General features: G+C 36.3%; 1 protein-coding gene across 7 annotated transcripts in view; it reads left to right on the top strand.

Annotated features, from left to right (window-relative positions):
- The window catches only part of MYCBP2 (MYC binding protein 2), a 271010-nt gene that overhangs the window by 113426 nt on the left and 138148 nt on the right, over positions 1-19436 (top strand). For all 7 annotated transcript variants that reach the window (XM_035003215.1, XM_035003216.1, XM_035003219.1 and 4 more), the window contains 6 exons: positions 3530-3734; positions 4337-4490; positions 10902-11074; positions 12161-12286; positions 12378-12505; positions 17499-17590. In XM_035003215.1, coding sequence (XP_034859106.1) covers positions 3530-3734; positions 4337-4490; positions 10902-11074; positions 12161-12286; positions 12378-12505; positions 17499-17590 — 878 coding nt within the window. The remainder of the gene's footprint in view (positions 1-3529; positions 3735-4336; positions 4491-10901; positions 11075-12160; positions 12287-12377; positions 12506-17498; positions 17591-19436) is intronic.

A 19436-nucleotide genomic window follows, 5' to 3' on the forward strand; every position in this document is an offset into this window, starting at 1 on the left:
GGAGAAGCAGACTCCCTGCTGAGCAGGGAGCCCGATGTGGGACTCGATCCCGGGACTCCAGGATCATGACCCGAGCCGAAGGCAGTCGCTTAACCAACTGAGCCACCCAGGCGCCCCAGTGGGGTGTCTTTATATCCCCAGTACACATATGTATGCATACCTGTAGGTATTTTAGAAATCATAAGCCCACACCAGTACCTCTACTTCCAATCTATCCCCACAGGGGTCTTTCTTATCTTGACCCATTCCATGTTTGTTTCCTTTCTTCCACAATAAGAATTCTGGCTTCTAACAATATGAGTACTTATTTCTCATTCACTCAGTCCTGAAATATGGGTAAAATAGTTTTATATTTGCTTTTCCTACACCACTATAAAAACAAACTCACTAAAAGGAGTTCAGGATTTGTCTGTCACTCTCGCTCTTGCCCCCTTTCACCTGTGTCCTTCCCCACAGCTGACGGCATATAGTCAGATACTGTGTTCATAAGTTATTTGGGTGCTCTCCCCCACCCCATTTCAGTGGAATTATGTTATTCCTTTGGAATAGAGTTGGATTCATCTGTTTCAGTTTGCCTTTTTTTTTTAATTTTAAAAAAACTTTAGTTAATAGTCATAAGAATAGGTACAAATAACAGATTCTTCGTGAAGAACAGCTACAACCAGTGACCACCCTTCTTCCCCTTGTCCCTGAAAACAAGCACTTTTACAGGTCTGTTTGTCTCACCCTGTCCTGGGTCAGGGGGTCATCTCTGTAAAGTGAGTAAGATCTAATGTCAGGGGTTGGGGGAGAGAGATGCCCTTTCGGCACAGAGATAACTTTGGCCTGGAACAGTGAATGAGACTCCCTACTGTTGCCAAAGGGAGGGCAGATTCAGAGGACTGTTACACAATGGTGTTCCTCTTCTCCCTGTGGTAACAGACTTCCTAGCCATTCCGGGGAAGACACTGGTTAAAATGCTGACGCCTGGCATGTCCTGTCTTCTTTGAGCTCTCAGACTTCTAAGGAAAGGGGCTTCTGGTCCAGTGCACTGTTTCAGCTTTTAGTTTTAGGATCCCTCCTTCATGTCCTTAGATATAATTATATTTCTTTGAATATGTAGAACATTAATATGTTTCCAGAAGTTAAAAGTTACACAAAAATAGCGTACTCAGTCAAGTGTCATCTCCTCCCATATCCCCTTTACTCCATGCTTGTAAGTAATGAACTTCGTTGTTTTCCAGTTTATACTTCCTCTGTGTATTGTATAGATACAGGTATGTGTGTATATATGTACACACATACAATTTCCCTTTATTTTTCAAAAGGTAGCATTTTATATATGCTCTTCTGCACTTTGCCCTTATCACTTTACTGTATCTCCTAGAAATCATTCTGTGATAGTTCGTAGAGATCTTCCTTATTCTTTTTTTTATATCTGCATAGTACCCTTGTGCATATATACTCTAGGTTATTCAGTTTCTTATGCGTGGACATACTTTCCAATATTTTGCAAGTACTTTCCAATATTTTGCAATGAAAGCAATAAATACTGTTAGAGGTGTACCTTTGAGGTAAATTTCTAGAAGTAAGATGTCTGGGTTGAAGGTTAGTGCCTATGCAGTTTTGTGGGATATTAACAATTCCCTTTATTTTTGCATTCTCACCAGCAATGGTTGAAAATGCCTGTTTCTCCACAGACTTGTCCACAGAATATGCTGTCATACCTTTTAATTTGTGTCAGTCTCATGGGTGAGAAATGGTCCTGCACACTTTGAATCCTTTTTCCTGTAGCTGGTGCTGTGAACCTTCATTTCATATTTGACATTAAGGGTTAGATTTTCTCTTTGGGAGATGATTTTACCAGTGCTTCTTCTAAGTCCTCCATACTCCACTGTTCTCCTTCATAAGCCACCCTTTTGCACTCTTCACTCCCTCTAGCTTGCAGTGGCAGGTCCAGGGTGAAGACTGTTGGAATTTGGTTTCTTCCTCTGGTTACAGGTGACTTAAAGGTCATCGGATCTGCTGTTTCCTAAACTGCTGAAGGCTTGAGTCATGCGTGGTTTTCTTTGCCCTGTGTGTGGGTTTTGTGTTGTTTTGGGGAAGAATGTGAATGGCAATATTTGAAATCAGACAGCCATTTTTGTCCTCTACCTGCAGAAGTCCTATTGTGAACTTTTATGAATTTAACTATGGCTTATGTATAACCACATTCTGAATCCCGTGGTGCTGTCCAGTCATCTGTTGTATTTTTGTACTGCTTTTCTCTGTACATTAGTTGGTTGATAGTAAGGGAATAGATATTTATTTCAGTAGTCAGTGACAAATAGAATTATTTTTCTTCTAAAAGCATAATATATCCTTGAATATGACATACTTTGCTCACTGTTCACATTTTTTATGCTTTTTTTTTTTTTTTGTCAAAAAATAAGGATAGACATTGAAAGAAGCTGAGAATTAACATATTAACATCGAAATTTTGGGCTTCTTCTCTGTTTGTGTGGTTTCCACATTTTTCCTCCCCTGGTTCAGCCCAGTGCTTAAAGCTCTGTTGCTTTTGCAGTCACTTTGTGGCTATATTTTCTTGCTGTGGTATTGAAGGAGGGATAGAATACCCTAGAAACCCGATAGTTGGGTGAGAATTAACCAGGCTATTTGCAGTGCTCCAGTGTTCTTCAGGTTTTTTGCTAATGATTTCTCATTCCTAGGACTTGCAGATGACCCTAGATGCCATGAGACAGCATTTTCCACCCTCCAGAGGGCTTTTGGAAGGGGAGTGCTTTGGGGGGAGGGCAAACTCCTGAACCAGGGGTGGATGTATGTTTACCCATCCACCATCAGCCTTCTTTTATAGCTACTACTAGCTTAGTAATGAGAGACTTTCTGTTGTTTTTTAAATTAAACTCTTACCTAACCTACTACCTATAGACAGCCATAGTTTTTAAGTGAGTTAACAATTATTTACTTAAGATATCATACCTTACCATTGGTTATGCTGTTTATCTTGAAACATAAATAATTTAGTAACACATGATCATGTGTAAAAAATGTACTTTTCTAATTGTATTCACAGTTGTAGTATTCATTATTTTGGCCTTTACCCAAATATTTTCAGACTGTGTGATTTTAGTAGTGACTTTCTATCATCTTAAGTACTATCAACTTAAAATATCAAAGTGATTTTTTTAAAATAACAATTTGTAATGCTAATTTTTTAACATATTGTGTATTATACTTTTAAATGTAGGTGAAGACAGTATTTCAGGGTGATTTCTTGGATGGAAAAATTTTTCAGCTTTATTGTTATTTTTAATAATACACTTGGTGGTTTATTAGAAAGAGCGTTCCTAAGAATAATAGAAATTATTTTATTCCTTTACAAATTTTGGTCTAAATGTCACATGAATTCATTAATTAAAAAAAAGTACTAACGGTTGATAAAGAATAATTTCTCATAGAGCAGTTTTTGTCTCCTGTCTTCTTAACTTTATAAAAAATTATTGATTGTTTATCTAGTAATGTTGTTAATATGGTTTATTTAATCTTTTAGAAAGGACAACTGGGTAGACCAATTTTGGATGTGCCATATTGGAATGCAAAACCAGCTCCCATGCCTAACATTGGATCAAAGTATGGAAGAAAGGCTACCTGGATAGGTGCAAGTGGGGACCAGACCTTCTTACGCATTGATGAAGCACTTATTAATTCTCACGTGCTGGCAACATCAGAAATTTTTGCCAGTAAACACATAATAGGTAATACCCCCAAACAGACGTTCTTCCCAAAATCTTTGTTGTGATTGACAGTAAATGGTTCATCTTTACCTATCATGAGATAGATAATCTTAGAGCTTTTTGTTTTCTTTCTCTTTGAAGAAATTTTAAAGAAGCTTCTAAATGTCTGTGTTTATGTGAGTATTTATAAGCTAGAGAGTGGTGGAAACATGAGCCAAATTGTAATAGGATAAAACCGGTATTGGAAGGAGGAATTTTTCTGTATTGGTTCTTGTTAAATAAGTGGTAGAAATTAATTTTTATGAAAGGTAACTTAAGTCAAACTTTGAAGTTCCATCTATAGGTATCAATCTATACTTGTGTCTGTGATATCATAAATAATTATATACTGGAGTGATAGAGTATAGAAATTAAGAGCTTGTGTTGTGGATTTAGACAGCCTGAGGTTTTGGTACTAATTCTATTACTTAAAAGTTTTTAATTAATCTATTGAAGTGTCAGTTTCTTCATCTGTAAAATGGTTGTAATAATAGTACTTCCCTTATAAATAATACTTATCTTCTAAGCTGAGGCATTATAAAAAGGTAATGCATTTTTAAGATGGATAAATATCTTTCCCCAAGGCTTGGTACCTGCTTCTATATCAGAACCTCCTCCATTTAAATGTCTTCTGATAAATAAAGTGGATGGGAGTTGTAAAACTTTTAATGACTCTGAACAAGAGGACCTGCAAGGATTTGGTGTGTGTCTTGATCCTGTGTATGATGTCATTTGGAGGTAAGCTTTGTTTATAAAATGGAGTAGTAAATAAGTTCTGATCAAATTATACTCTTGTGTTGATAAAAATTCATGTATAAGGCAGAGCTTTTATACATGAGAACTCTCTTTTTTAACTGTGCTTCCCAGGACCTTTGCAGTAAAAGCACGTGTTCTGAGCCAGGCTGCCTCGGATTATCCCAGATCCACAGTATGCTTTCTGTGTCACCTTGGAATGTTTACTTTAACTCTATGTGCTTTACTTCTCTCATTTAAATATTTGGGGTAATAATAGTACCTACCTACCTCATAAATTGTTATGAAGAGTGAAGAATTTAGAGCAGAGGTACATGGTAGGTGCTACTGGGGGCACCTGGGTGGCTCAGTCGTTAAGCGTCTGCCTTTGGCTCAGGTCATGATCCCAGGGTCCTGGGATCGAGCCCCGCATCGGGCTCCCTGCTCGGCGGGAAGCCTGCTTCTCCCTCTCCCACTCCCCCTGCTTGTGTTCCCTCTCTCACTGTGTCTCTCTTTGTCAAATAAATAAATAAAATCTTAAAAAAAAAAAAAAAAAAGAACTGTTTGCTGCTGTCATATTAAGCAGTTATACTTTCAAGAGGTGATAATTATTTTTGATCTGTCAGCAATCCTGTCTAAATTGTATAGAACTCATTCTATTTTCTTGTTTCCATATATCGAATTATTACCAACTATGTAGAAGAAATTGTGCCAAAGAAAATACAGAATAATTAAGATAAATGCCCTTTATGAATGTACGTATATTGGTAGAGAAATGTAGAAATGTATAATATTGCCAAACTGTAGAAACTATAAAAATGTAGAGAATGGATACAGGTACACTAGAGACTCAAATTATGTTGTATTTGCTTAAAATTGATTATGGTGCTTTGTATACATAATGAGTAAAGAAAATTGTTGTCCTCAGCATTTCTAGCTTTGAATACTAGTAGGAGGTGTCCCCTGCATCACCAGATTGACTCATCACAGGACTTACCTTTTTCTTTTTTTTTTCTTTTCCCCTCTTGCATTGTTTATTTGGCCAACCTCAGTGGACAGGAATTAGATAAATTGAAAGGTTTAACTGGCACCAATGAGGAAAGGGAAAAGACTTTTTTGTCTTCTTCCTCTGCCCATGACTACTTTCATTTCTGTCAGCCAGCCAGGGCTTAAGAAGCCATGTTTTCTCTCAGTCCTAAGGCTGCATTCAGAGTGAAGGAATTACAGTGCTTCCCAGGTTGCTGACCAGCCTACTGTCTTACTTGGGCATTTTGTGAGAAGGCCTGGAAGCCAGAATTGATTGAGTTTTCAATTTCAATTTCCATAGCAGCATTCCACAGGATAGATTAGATAACGAGAGACTAGAGGTGAGTAGTCTTACAGTACTTCTTATGAAGACATGAGGTACTAAGAACCAAAATTGGAGTGGTCACAGTGGGATAGCGTGGAGGAGATAGAAAGGCACAAAGACAGACTAGTCATTAGTTATTTACTGATTACAAGTCTGTATAGAAGAGACTTAGTTACCAAAGAGCAAGCTCTGGTTTGGACTTAGGTTTAAGTTGATGTTTTATTTCCTATAATCTTTATATGTTTTATCTTCAAATGAAAGAAATTTACATTAACAAAATAAAAATCAACAGTGGAGACTTTGTTTATGGATACATTCACTAAATTAGAAATGCATTCTTTAAATTAGTTACTAGCAGAACTGGATTCTAACAGTATAACTAGAGCTATTTCCCTGGAGTCTTAACAGAACTCCAGAACTCAGAAGTGTAGTGTGCAGTTAGTTGAGCCTTGCCTTTTTCACATATGGTGATAGTGATAGGAGAGATGATCTCAAATGCCTTGCCAGGTCCTTGAGTACTTACTCCCTTGTTCCAAAACAGAGATTAAAATTCTCCTCAAATGTTTCACTAAACAGCTGGAAGGTGTTTTCTTGTAATCAGGATCAGAGTTTAATGCCATTATCCTGACTTCTGGCTGTTTTATGTCCTTTGTATTTTTCAGTGGGTACTTCTATTTTACAGTCCTCGTAGATGCTGCAGGTTCAGTAGTAGCTCACTTTTACTTTCCTTCCGGGTGGAGTTGGCTTCCTTTTGTATTCTTAACAGCTAACTTTTCCTGAGTAATTAGAAACTTAGCATCTGTAAAAAGCAGATAAATGTTAAGAATAGCAATTTTATTTCCCACTTCAAAATTTATACATAAATATGTGTTGTTACTTTTTTAACAGCAAAGCAAAACTTGAATTGTGTGGTCCTTCTTCAGATGTTTTTCTTTCCCCATAAAAATCCTATTAACCTTCTCTATGGGTCACAGGTATTAAGTTTGGTTTATATTGTCTTGACACTTTTTTAAAATGCATGTGTTTTTTAAATACATACAAGAATATATTCATTTTAAAAGCGAGGGGATTTTTTTGCTAAATGACAAAGCAAAAAGTAGATTTTCCCAAGTCAGTACAGTTAAGAACTGCTTTGTTATTAAAACTGTATAGAATTCTGTAGTCTGGATAAACTAAAATATACTTAACTATTTCCCTATTGATGAACATTTTAGATTACTTTTTAATGTTTCGGTATTACCTATATTGCCAGAGTGAACACACAAACACATGTGTGTATATACACACACAGTTTGTACTCATGGGAGTGTATTCCCACAAGATAACTTTCAAGAAGTGGAATTGCTGAGTCAAAAGATTGGCTCATAGAATTGTGATATATACTGCCAAATTGTCCTTCAGTACTCTCTCACCAACTGCTATGAGAATCCATATTTTCCCATACTGTCAGCATCAGTATACAGTACTACTATTATTTTTAATTTTTGCTATTTTAATTTTAGTCAGTAAATATTAAATAGATACTATATGATAAGCAAAAATTGATACAAGTAAATAAGATACATATAAGATTCCCTTGCTCTTAGGGAAGTTGTCTTTTTTATTAAACAGAGATATAGACCATATGAAAGTGAATAAATAATACTCTTTATAGATCTTACTCAGCATCATTAAGGAAAAAGGGATTGCTGTGATTAACAGCAGTGACCTATCTTCTATTCAATGGAGACTGTATAAGTTAAGACCTTAAAGTATAAGAAAGAAAGAACCAAGTATTTGAAGAGTTAGGGGAAGTTTTCTGAGCCGGGAGAGCTTAGTAGACCCAAATACTTTGGTGCAAGAGCCTGGTTGTGTTTTAGGAATTTGAAGAAAGCCAGTGTGGTTAAAGCATAGTGAGTGAGGGCATGAAATAAATTCAAAGGGGGTAGGCAAGGCCAGGACATGCAGGACTTTGTAGGCTAGATTAAGGAAATAGAATTTTCTTCAAGGGGTGTCTGGGTGGCTCAGTCTTTAAGCGTCTGCCTTCGGCTCAGGTCATGATCCCAGGGTTAGTGAAATTCAGCTAAAGACAAGCAAAACAAGATCAGTTTCATCTCAGAATTAGCAGAAACAATATAAATTATGTATGTATGAAATGTTTAAAAAATAAAAGATGAAATTGAGGAAGCAAAAGAAACTCATAATGAGATTCAAAATGATGAGCCATATTTGAAAAATAACCAAGCAAAACTTTTATAAATGAAGAACAGTTATTTACACAAATGCATGAGTAGACCAGATTTGAAGAGTTGAGAGGAAATTACACAAAAGGACACAGAGACAAGAATATAAAAAATATGAAAGATATTTGAAGAATATAATGAAAAGATCTAATAGACATCCAAGAAGGAAATTTTAGAGATTAAAGAAAATAGAGGAGAAACAATACTTGAGGAGATAATGCCTAAGAATTTTCCAGAACCAAAAATAAAAAGATTTAAATTCACAAATATTAGAAATTATGTGTTTCCATTATTTGCAATCAGGAGAATGATAGTGAAATTACAGAACACTAAAGCCCAAGAGAAAAATCTTAAAAGCAACCAGAGAGAAATAAATAATATCATACAAAAAAAAACTCAATTAGATTAAATTAAAAAGCAATAGTACAGTTATATTAATGCTACTAACTATAGCAGGTACTTTAATAGAATTTATTCTGTGCCAAGTATTATTTTTGTTTAAAATTTAAAAAAATTTAAATAACTTTTTAATTTTAATTGTGCTAAAAAACATAAAATGTAACCATTTCTAAGTGTACAATTCAGCAGTGTTAAGTATACTCACATTGTTGTATGGTAGACTTCCAGAAGTATTTTCATCTTGCAAAACTGAAACTCTGTACCAAAGAACAACTCTCCATTTCTCCCTCCCTCCAGCCCGTCGCAGACACCATTCTACTGTCTGTGAATTTGACTACTTTTGATATATAAGTACAATCATACAGTACTAGTCTTTTTTGTGACTAGCTTATTTCACTTAGCATCATGTCCTCAAGATTCATTCACATTGCAGCCTGTGACAGAATTCTTTGCTTTTTAAGGCTGAATAACATTCAGTGTTTCTACCGTACTTTATTTATCCACTCATCCATCCATGGATGCTTAAGTTGCTTCCACCTCTTGGCTATTGTGGATAATGCTGCTATGATTGTGAGTGTGCAAATATCACTTCAAGATTCTCCTTTCAGGGGCACCTGGGTGGCTCAGTCATTAAGTGTCTGCCTTCGGCTCAGGTCATGATCCCAGGGTCCTGGGATCGAGCCCCACATTGGGCTCCCTGCTCCGCGGGAAGCCTGCTTCTCCCTCTCCCTCTCCCACTCGCCCTGCTTGTGTTCCCTCTCTCGCTGTCTCTCTCTGTCAAAATAAATAAATAAAATCTTAAAAAAAAAAAAAAAAAGATTCTCCTTTCAGTTCTTTTGGATATATACCAAAGATTTGGATTTAAATCTTTTTTTTTTTTTTAAGATTTTATTTATTTATTTGACAGAGCGAGAGATAGCGAGAGCAGGAATACAAGCAGGGGGAGTGGGAGAGGGAGAAGCAGGCTTCCTGCCGAGCAGGGAGCCCGATGCGGGACTCGATCCCAGGACCCTGGGATCATGACCTGAGCTGAAGGCAGACACTTAACGACTGAGCCACCCAGGCGCCCCCAAAGATTTGGATTTAATTGCTCTTATATTTAGTAAATTTGGATCATCAAGCACCATTGATTGAGAAGACCATTCTTAATAAATGAATCTGAATGCTAGCTGTATCTGACACAAATCAGATTTTCAAAATAATCACTGTTTTCTGTGTAGGCATACCAGTTAATGAAAAAATGAGGATTTTGCTCTTCCTTCATGTCTAATCTCGTACTTACGCTTTAGGAGCTATGTATAAAATTATCCATAGCAGCATTTTTTTTTGTAATGGAAAATAGAGTGGTTTTGATTTTTTTGCTATCAGTAATAGAATGGACAAATAGTTGTAATGTAGTCACATGAGCTATTAATATTTTACAACAACAAGAATAAATGAACTTACAGTCATATACCACTGTAAAAATACATTGTTAAGAATATTCTGTTGTTTGAAGAAAGCTAACCACAGAAGAACACATGGTGTATCCTGTTCATGTACAATTCAAAATGTGAAATTTAAGTAATATACAATTTTGATATAAACATATGAAAAATCATAAAAGCAAGAGAATGATAAACTTTTAAAATTCCAGGTAATTGCTACTTTTGAAGGAAAGGGGAAGAAATTAGGTAGGGAAGGAGAGTGGGTAGGGAAGGAGAGCCAAGGTACTTAAAAGATAATGGTAATATTCTTTTTACTAGTGCACATTATACCATTATTCTTCATACCTCATATTGAAAATATTTTGTTACTCTTCTTTTGTATGTACTCTGTAGTTGATAAAAACAACTTTTCCAAAAAGAATTTATAGCAAAAAAAAAAAAATGGTAAAGAAGTAGAGGCAGCTTTTTGAGAATTATTTATGGAAGAGATAAGAGAAATGAGGTAATGGTTGGAGGGTATTGTGGGTCCCTTAGGGGTTACTGTTTATGAGTGTTTGAATATCTACGTACCCTTTACTTGTGCTTCCTTTCTGAAAACCGCATTCCAGGTCTTTTGCCCATTTTTGATACTGGGTTGATTGTCTCTTACTGGTTGCAGGAGCTCATATATATTGTAGATACTTTGTTTTGTCTCATATGTATGTGTCACCTATTTTCTTTCAACTTGCCCTTTGTCTTTAAATGTTATTTATGGAGTTTTTGTTGTGCAGAAGCTTCATATATGGATGCATCATGTTTTCCGTTGCTCTGTTACTCGTAACGTTTCGTGATCTGTAGAACTGTTTCATTCAAATTATTTCACTTCTAGTGACCAATAATTTTATTTATATATTTAACTCCAAGAAAATAATGAACTACATTTTGTCCTCTTTAAGCTGACTATATTCTCTTTGTATCAATTGTACTTTAGAAATTTAGAAACTGTATGTTGAAGTGCTGTGATTATTCTTTCTTGAAGGTTTCGACCAAATACTAGAGAACTGTGGTGTTACAATGCAGTGGTTGCTGATGCCAGACTTCCTTCTTCAGCAGACATGCAATCCAGATGTAGTATTCTCAGTCCTGAACTTGCCTTACCCGCAGGATCAAGGGCTCTCACCACCCGATCTCATGCAGCTTTGCACATTCTAGGTAGGCTTGCTCTTTTGATGATCAGCTAATTTTCATTAATATGTGCTGAGAACTTTTTTGAGAGAATATTTAGGTTTGTGTTTCATTTTCTCTTGTGTGTTAAACAACAACATGCTAGGTGCAATATAAGTTAAACCCTCTAACTTTAAGAGGTTTGTCCATCCCCCAAACACCAATATATCAGACTTGAACCAACATAATTCATATATGCCCAAATATAAAGCATTCCTGAATATAATTCTAGCAGGCAGATTTTTCTTAATATTTTTGTTCGGCTTAAATATATAAACTTTAGAGATGCAGTTAGAATATTCAGATGTATAATTATAATACTTAATTTGCATACTTTATTTTAAAATAACAAATTCTATAAAATATATTTATGTAATTATGAATTTTATACATATTACTTCTGTCTCTTATATAACACAGTTTTCCACAGTACATCAACTTCACTTCTATTTAATTTATAATACAGCATTTTTTCAGAATATATATATATATATTCTTTTCGTAGAAATTTTACACCAGTCCACGTAACTACTTATTTTATTGCTTTTAAAAAGGATCCTTAAAAAGACTCATTCATGCTTATCTAAAATTCGCAGTTGTAAAATCATGTTCCTAAGTATAATTACTAGATCATACATATAATTCCTTGCTTCTTTTTTCTCAAATTTTATCTGGTAATCATTGTAAACATCCAGAACTCGCATTGATTAAGGTTCTCTCAGGCTGCTATGTCTTCCTCATATAGATTTTAAGAATCTAGATGTAACTCAGGGTTTCATAAAAGGAAGAACCCTGTAAAGGCTCAAAGATTGAGGGATTCCAACTTTTCAAAGATAAAGCTTTTTGCAAAACATTGACATATAGAATGTGTTTAAATATGATAATTACCCAAACAGAGGGGAATTCTTATTGGTTGTTGGTGTTCTTTCGTGAAACATTGTTTAAAGCTTGGAATACATTTATTGGCACACTCAGAGTTTATTATTTTAATTTATCCCCTACAGCATCTCATACCATCAATATAGTGGGTTTAATTTCAAGGAGTTGAATTTTTGTTTGTTTGTTTGTTTTTAGGTTGCCTTGATACCTTAGCAACTATGCAGGATTTAAAAATGGGTGTTGCAAGTACAGAGGAGGAGACTCAAGCAGTAATGAAGGTTTATTCCAAAGAAGATTATAGTGTAGTAAACAGGTTTGAAAGTATGTATATTTATGTCTAGGAAATATTGGCATATAAGTGAAATATATATATAGCTATTTTACAACATAAATTATTATTTGTATCTTTTAGGTCATGGAGGGGGCTGGGGTTACTCTGCTCATTCAGTAGAAGCTATACGTTTTAGTGCTGACACTGATATTTTACTTGGTGGCCTTGGTTTGTTTGGAGGTAGAGGAGAATATACTGCTAAAATTAAGGTAAGCAGTTTGTTGACACTGTTGCCCTTTTTTGTTTGAAGATGTTGGTTTTGACTTAGTTTATGATTTTATCTATATAATATATAATAAAAAAGGACTTGAGGAAACACTGCTAAAATGTAATGCAATAATACTAAATCTATTGACTCATCAGAAAATCAAAAGTCAAGATGGGAGGAAATGAATAGAGAGTGATTTCTTAATAATTTTAGGCTGAAAAAGACTAGTTCATCTCAATCCTTTGTGCTGAGCTTCCTAGTGGTCTAGGAATAGCAGGACATTTTGATATGCCTCCTTTCTGTTAGCCACTTTAATGACGGGGGCACAGCTGTTTTGATGCAGGAACATTTTGATGTAGCTTTAAAAGTTTTTAGCGTTTTTGATGCCAAATACTGTGTAAACAGACATGATCACCCTAAGACGGGGACCGGGGATGAAGTGAGAGATGGAATATGGGGTATGGATTTCATCGGATAGACAAAATAAAAATAATCAAAAGTCCTGAGTTAATTATACCTGTTCATCTGAGAAAGGGTCTGCAGTTATTCCAAGCAAAGGATGTGCTCATTCTTTGAAAATTCACTAATAGCTTAAATGTTCCACTTCTCAAATTAATCTGATTTTACCTTTAAGTAAAAGAGAGGGGCGCCTCTGTGGCTCAGTTGGTTAAATGTCTCTCTGACTCTTGGTTTTGGCTCAGGTCATGATCTCAGGGTCCTGAGATCGAGCCCCAAATTGGGCTCCACACTGGGGATGGAGCCCGCTTAAGATTCTCTCTCTCCCACTCCTTCTGCCCCAACCTCCCCACCCCTGCTCACACATGTAAGCTCATGCTCTCTCTCTCTCTCCAAAAAAAAAAACTAAAAATAAAAATAATTAAAAATAATTTTAAAATAAGGTAAGAGAGGAAACTATAGTTTGTGCCTTAATTTCAGTAGCAGGCTTCATTAGAAATTCTAATTAAATGCTGTCTGTTTAGGAGATCTTTTCTTACTTCTCTCAGTGGTTTCTAAAAGTTATATGTTAAAACTCCCTTACTGTGATGGTTTTTGAGGACACTTCCCATAGAGGCCCAACCAGAACCGACAAACTTTTAAAAAATATTTGCTTCTAGGTACATATATAGAAAGAGAGAGAGAGAGAGAAAGGAAGGAAGGGAAAGAAAGAAAAGGGAATATAAAACAGTTTTGGTTTTTGGCTTAGAGCAACTGCTTTCAGAGGGTTACTTGAAGATGTCTTGATTTGAAGTCAAGATAGAGAAGCAAACTCAATGATACAGTGCTAGTTGGCAATGTCTAGTAAGTTTATCGAGAAGATACATTTTTTTTTCTGTTCCTGAAAGGTTTATCTCCAGGTTATCTACGGGTTATCTCCCGTAGTTGTGGTATAGAAGTATATAGGCCTTCCACAATGCTGTTTTTAAATTAGTTGTCATTTTTTTTTTCCAAGTCTCAAATCCTCTTTTACTCCTCCCATTCCTTGAAAGTGAACTTGCCTTTGAAATTCAGTTATTGGGGCACCTGGGTGGCTCAGTCGGTTAAGCGTCTGCCTTGGGCTCAAGTCATGATCTCAGGGTCCTGGGATCGAGCCCCGCATTGGGCTCCTTGCTCAGCGGGAAGCCTGCTCTCCCCCAGCTCATGCACTCTCTCTCACAAAAATAAATAAATAAAATCGTTTAAAAAGAAGATTCAGTTATTAATGAGTAGACTAAGGTTTTCCAACAGAAGTCTTTTTTTTTTTTGCCTCCATTCACCTCTTTCAGGTACACTTTTTTTTTTCTGGCAGTAAATCTCTTTTTTTGTTGTTTTGTTTTCATATCTCTGGTTGTTTCTTCTCTTCTGTAGGTTTGTCCTCTTCTACCAGGCCACTCAGTGTTGGAGTTCTTCTAGGCTCAGCCCTAGCCCCTATTTCTTCACTCTATATTTTCTCCTAAACATTCTCTTCTAAGCCTGAAGTTTAAATAGCTGTCAGCATACCATAATGCCCAAATTTAGATCTCCAGCTCAGACTTCTTCTTTGACCCATTTCCATGTAAGTGCTTTAAAGGCATGACAGTTGTTGGTCTTTATATTGCGACTGAATTCATGGTCTTTCCCCAAGATGTGGCTCTCTTCCAGTGGTTCTTCTCTTGAATAGTACCATCCACCATATGCTTGTTACCCTAAGGCAGAAACCTAGACCGCTTTCTTGATTGGGGCGGGGGGTTGGGGGGTCCCCTTTTATCTCTTTCCTCCTGCTACGAGACTCTTCCACTACTAACTACCCTGGGCAAAGGTACTTGTGTACTTGTCTTGGACTAGCCACCTAGTTGGACTCTGTACATATTCTTAACTTTCTATACTTTCTCTTTCCATTCTCTCTCTTCCCATTCCTTCTTGAACCTACTCTAATCAGGTTTTTGCCCCACCCACTCTACCAAAACTGCTCTTGTCAAGGATGTGAGTGATTTCTGATTGCTGAAGCCAGTGGTCAAGTCTCAGTCCTCATCTTCTTTAACCAGTTGACCTAATTTAATCCTATCAACCCCTTCTTTTATATACTGTCTTCACTTGGCTCCCATAATACCACACTTGGTTTTCCTTCTGTCTCACTGACTGCTCTTCTAAGTCTCAGGCTGGTTACTCGTCATCTTCTGGACCTCTACGTGTTAGAGTGCCAGAACTCAGTCTTGGACACTTTTTAAATCTACTCATCCCCATAGTGATCCAGCCTTATGGCTTTAAGTATTTTTCTTCTTATTATTAAACCTCCAAAATCATATATACAGCTGCCTACTTCACTTCTCCACTTGGATAGCTAATAGGCATTTCGGATATAACATCTTCAACACTAGGCTTCTGGTCATCTCTCTATACCTGCTCTTCTCTTATTTTCTCCATCCCAGCTAACTGACCTAGAACAGAGTTAACCTTATTCTTCCAGCTGCTTAGGCCAAAAATCTTGGAGTCATCATTGCCTTCCTTCTGTCACACCCCACATCCCCTTCAGCAGCAAACACTATTGGCTACCCTCTGAAAATAAATCCAGGATTTAACCACTTCTGAAAACTGTCCCTGGTACCCAGTCATTCTCAACCACAGCCATTCTCACCTGGATTATGACAGTAGCCTCCCAGCTTGTGTTCTTCTTCTGTCATTGTTCCCTTTGGTCTATTCTCAGTACAGCAGAGAGATTTTTTTAATATGTACACCAGACTCTGCCACTCCTCTCTTCAGATTCCTGCAGTGTCTTCGTACATTAGATTAAAAGCCACAGGCCTTAGAAGAGCCCACAAAACACCATAGAACTGAGTGCCATTATCATTCTGACCTTACATTATACTAGCTGCCTCACTCTAATCCAGCCACACTGGCCTGCTGTTGTTCCTCAGACAAACCAGGCATAGTCAAACCTTAGGACCTTTGCATTGGCTACTCCCTCTGACTACAGCTCTTTACTTCAATACCTGTGTGATCACTTCCTCATTATCTTCAGGTCTTGACTCTCTGGTGAACCTATTTAAAACTAAATCCTCTCCCTCACCCTCAAACTTATTTCCAGTAGCCCCCATTTTTTTGTTTGCATTGTTCATACCTGTATGCCAAGTGTCTAGAATTGTGCCTGGTAGTATTTGTTGAGAAGTATTTGTTGAACATAAGCAGGGGAGCCTGTATGTCATGCTACAAAGAAGGAAATGAGAAACCATTGAAGAATTTTAAATTAGAGAAGTATTCTAATCAGATACTCATTTTAAAAAGAGTACTAAGGGTCAGCTTTGTGGAGTATGGGCCAGAGCAAAGAGAGAATGGAGATAAGAAGACTGATGAGTTCTAGCTAGTAACAGTGAGCATGCTTGAACTGACAAGCTTTGGTACCAGCAGTAGAATAGATGTAGTGATGGCAGAAGGATACAGAAAAAAGGATTATTCCAGGTTTTTTATCTGAGTGAGTAGGTGACTGATAGTGCCATTAATCAGAACAGGGAAAGCAGGGGAGAGGGGAGTGAGTCCCTTTAGAGCTAGTGAGATCCAGCTGGTGGTGGGCGGTGGGTGGAGTGGGGTATGCAGTGACTGTTGAGAACAAGATCTGAGCTGGAGACAGGTTTTTAAGTCATTAGCATATAATTGAAAAAATGAGACGTCTAGCATAGTAATTGTCCAGTAAGTTTTAATGCTCCCTTCTCTTCGTCCTTAGTGTTTTATCTGCCTTTTTTGTAGTTCACCTGTTATAATTCTCCAGAGAAATAAGAGTTTTTGTTATGTATTGGTCCATTTTTAAAGAAAAAAGATCTCTTCCTGATAATTCTCCTTCATTTTCATTTAATTTCATCACTTTTCCTCTTTGATATCTTCTGTCTTATCCTTATCCCACACTGTCTGGTCCTCCCCTTATTTTATAACCATTTTCTTTCATACTCTTCATCTCTTCTTTTCCCATGCAGTATTACCTTGAACTACTTTTTGTTACCTGTGTTTTTAAGGATCCTTATCTTCTGTTACTTCTCTGTCTCTCCATAGCTAACACTTCTGTAGCCTTTCTTTCTGGGTATTTTTCTAAGTGTTCCATAAGTATTACTTCACATAATTCTCACAATTACTACGAAGTAGGCACTGTTAGCATCCATCTTCCTTTTATGGATGAGGAAACTGGATCCCAGATCTCACAGATTGTAAGTGTGAAGCAAACTTCTTCCTCATTTGAAAGCTCACTTAGTTAAATGCATTGGTTGAGTTCTCTTAACTCCTTCACATGTTTATATTTGGTACAGAACAGCTTGGAGCATTTGCTCTAAATAGATGAATATATAAATAAGGAAAACTGAGAATATAAACCATAAGTTTCTTAATTCAAATATGTAGGTTTGTGTATTTAACATTAAAAAAGCAGGCATTCTGATTTTTACATTCTGCAGTGTCCAGCACATTATTGGAAACACCCAGAATCATAAACATCTTATTCAGCAGGTTTGCATGACTGAGCGACTGGACATGATGTGTTTTTCTCCTTTCCCCAGCTGTTCGAATTGGGTCCTGATGGAGGAGATCATGAAACTGACGGAGACCTTCTTGCAGAGACTGACGTGTTGGCGTATGACTGTGCTGCCAGGTAAAGATGCCCTCCTTACTCAGTCTCAACCTCACCTATGCTCACAGACGGGCTGTGAGCAGTTCATTGTAACTGAAGAAACGTACGATTGCTCTTTTAAATAATCTGTGGTCAGATGCTTGAGGACTTAAGTTGTATATTACGTAAGGTATGGGTTGCACTTAACAGGGCTACACTAAAACTAATAGTATTTTCCATATTTGTATTTTATAAGACAAATTGTTTCTCCAGTGAAGATAACGTGAAAATATACATATATTTTGCACACTTTTGTTTTCATGCATCACTTAGAGAGCACCTACTGTGCTAGCTTTCTAATGATGTCCTACAGTTATCTACTACCTGTAGCATTGTATCTACAGTACCAAACAGTCAGAGGGCCATAATTCAGATCACTTGTGTGCCCTGACACCATGCCCGTAGTATGTGCTTGGTTATTACACACAGGGACGTGGCCCGCTTTTTACTAAACCTGTTAGGATAGTAGGTTTCCTGTTACCAGAATCTGGATGTTTATTTATAAAGCTTCATTAGAAGTATGAAGAGAATTAGCTTTTACCAGTCCTCTCTGTGTAATCCCAAGAATTATCTCCCAACACTGTGTTATGACAAGTTAGTGATTTGAATCAGGGGATATAATGATGAGAAAAAAAATAAATTGAACCTCATAATAGTAATAGTACACTATACTTCCCAGTAATAACTATGTTAAAACATTGTGTGTTATACATAAGCTTTTTGCTAGCGAAAATGTGTGTTTGCTAAAAATGGTAGTAAGGCATTAAGTTTGCTTTTAACAGATAAGTACTTTTGAGAACAAAATTGTAAACCTAAAGAAAATTTTTACTGTTTTTTCACTATGAACATTCACCAGTATCAGGAGATATTTTTTAGTTGTTTTTTTTATGTGATATACAAATGAAGATTAGGAAAATTTTAGGAAATTAGTTGATTAATTTTTAACAAAGCCTTAAGATGCCATTGTCACTTAGTGTTTATTTTTGAGCATATGATTATGAGTCAAAAAATATATTGTTTCACATATAGAGAATCATCTAGATTTTATTCATTTCCCTAATAACAAAGCCCAGGTTCCTAAGGCCAGCATTAAAGGACTTTAAAGTTATCTTTTACAACGTCTTTTTTAACTTTCTACCTACTATTCTTTTTTATCTGTCTTAATGCTTTAACCTAACTGGACCCCTTGTCATTTCCAAGTCCTGTTTTGTACTTTTATACCTCTACAGTGCGTGAATTTGTTCCCTTCCTCAGATACCCTTAATTCTTTTCTCTACCCCAGCTATAACCACTATACTCTGTTACCTAAAACTTTATAACTTGTGTATATCTTTATCAGATCTCCTATTTATATACAAGCTTTCTCCTTCTATTTTAGTAAAATTTTTTGTGTAATTACTATGTGACAGGCACAGTTCCAAATACTTTATCTGAATTTCCTCAATCCTCAGAACAATCCTGTGATCTAGACATCATCTTCATCCCTATTTTCAGATGAATAAACTGAGTCGCAGAGAGGGTGTAATAACTTGCTCAAAGTTACACAACTAGCAAATCACGAAGCTGAGCCTTGAACTCAGGCCATCTGACTCCAGAACCATTTTATTAATATGCTTCCTCTCAAAACACTTTAAAACTAAAATTCAGAGTTTCATTTTCCAACTAAACTGGCATTTTTTTTTACCAATTAAAAAAATTTGTATTTTAATATGAGACCTTTATAATATTTAAGCAAGTTTTAGAATTCAGGGTGAGGAGTTCATCACCACGACACAAATGACTATTATTTCTATGTTCCTGTCCAGATTTTTTGATTTTTAATTTTTTT

The sequence above is a fragment of the Mirounga leonina genome, unplaced genomic scaffold (assembly GCF_011800145.1).
Source record: "Mirounga leonina isolate KUSES-001 unplaced genomic scaffold, KU_Mleo_1.0 Mir_127, whole genome shotgun sequence".
In the NCBI taxonomy this organism is placed as follows: domain Eukaryota; kingdom Metazoa; phylum Chordata; class Mammalia; order Carnivora; family Phocidae; genus Mirounga; species Mirounga leonina.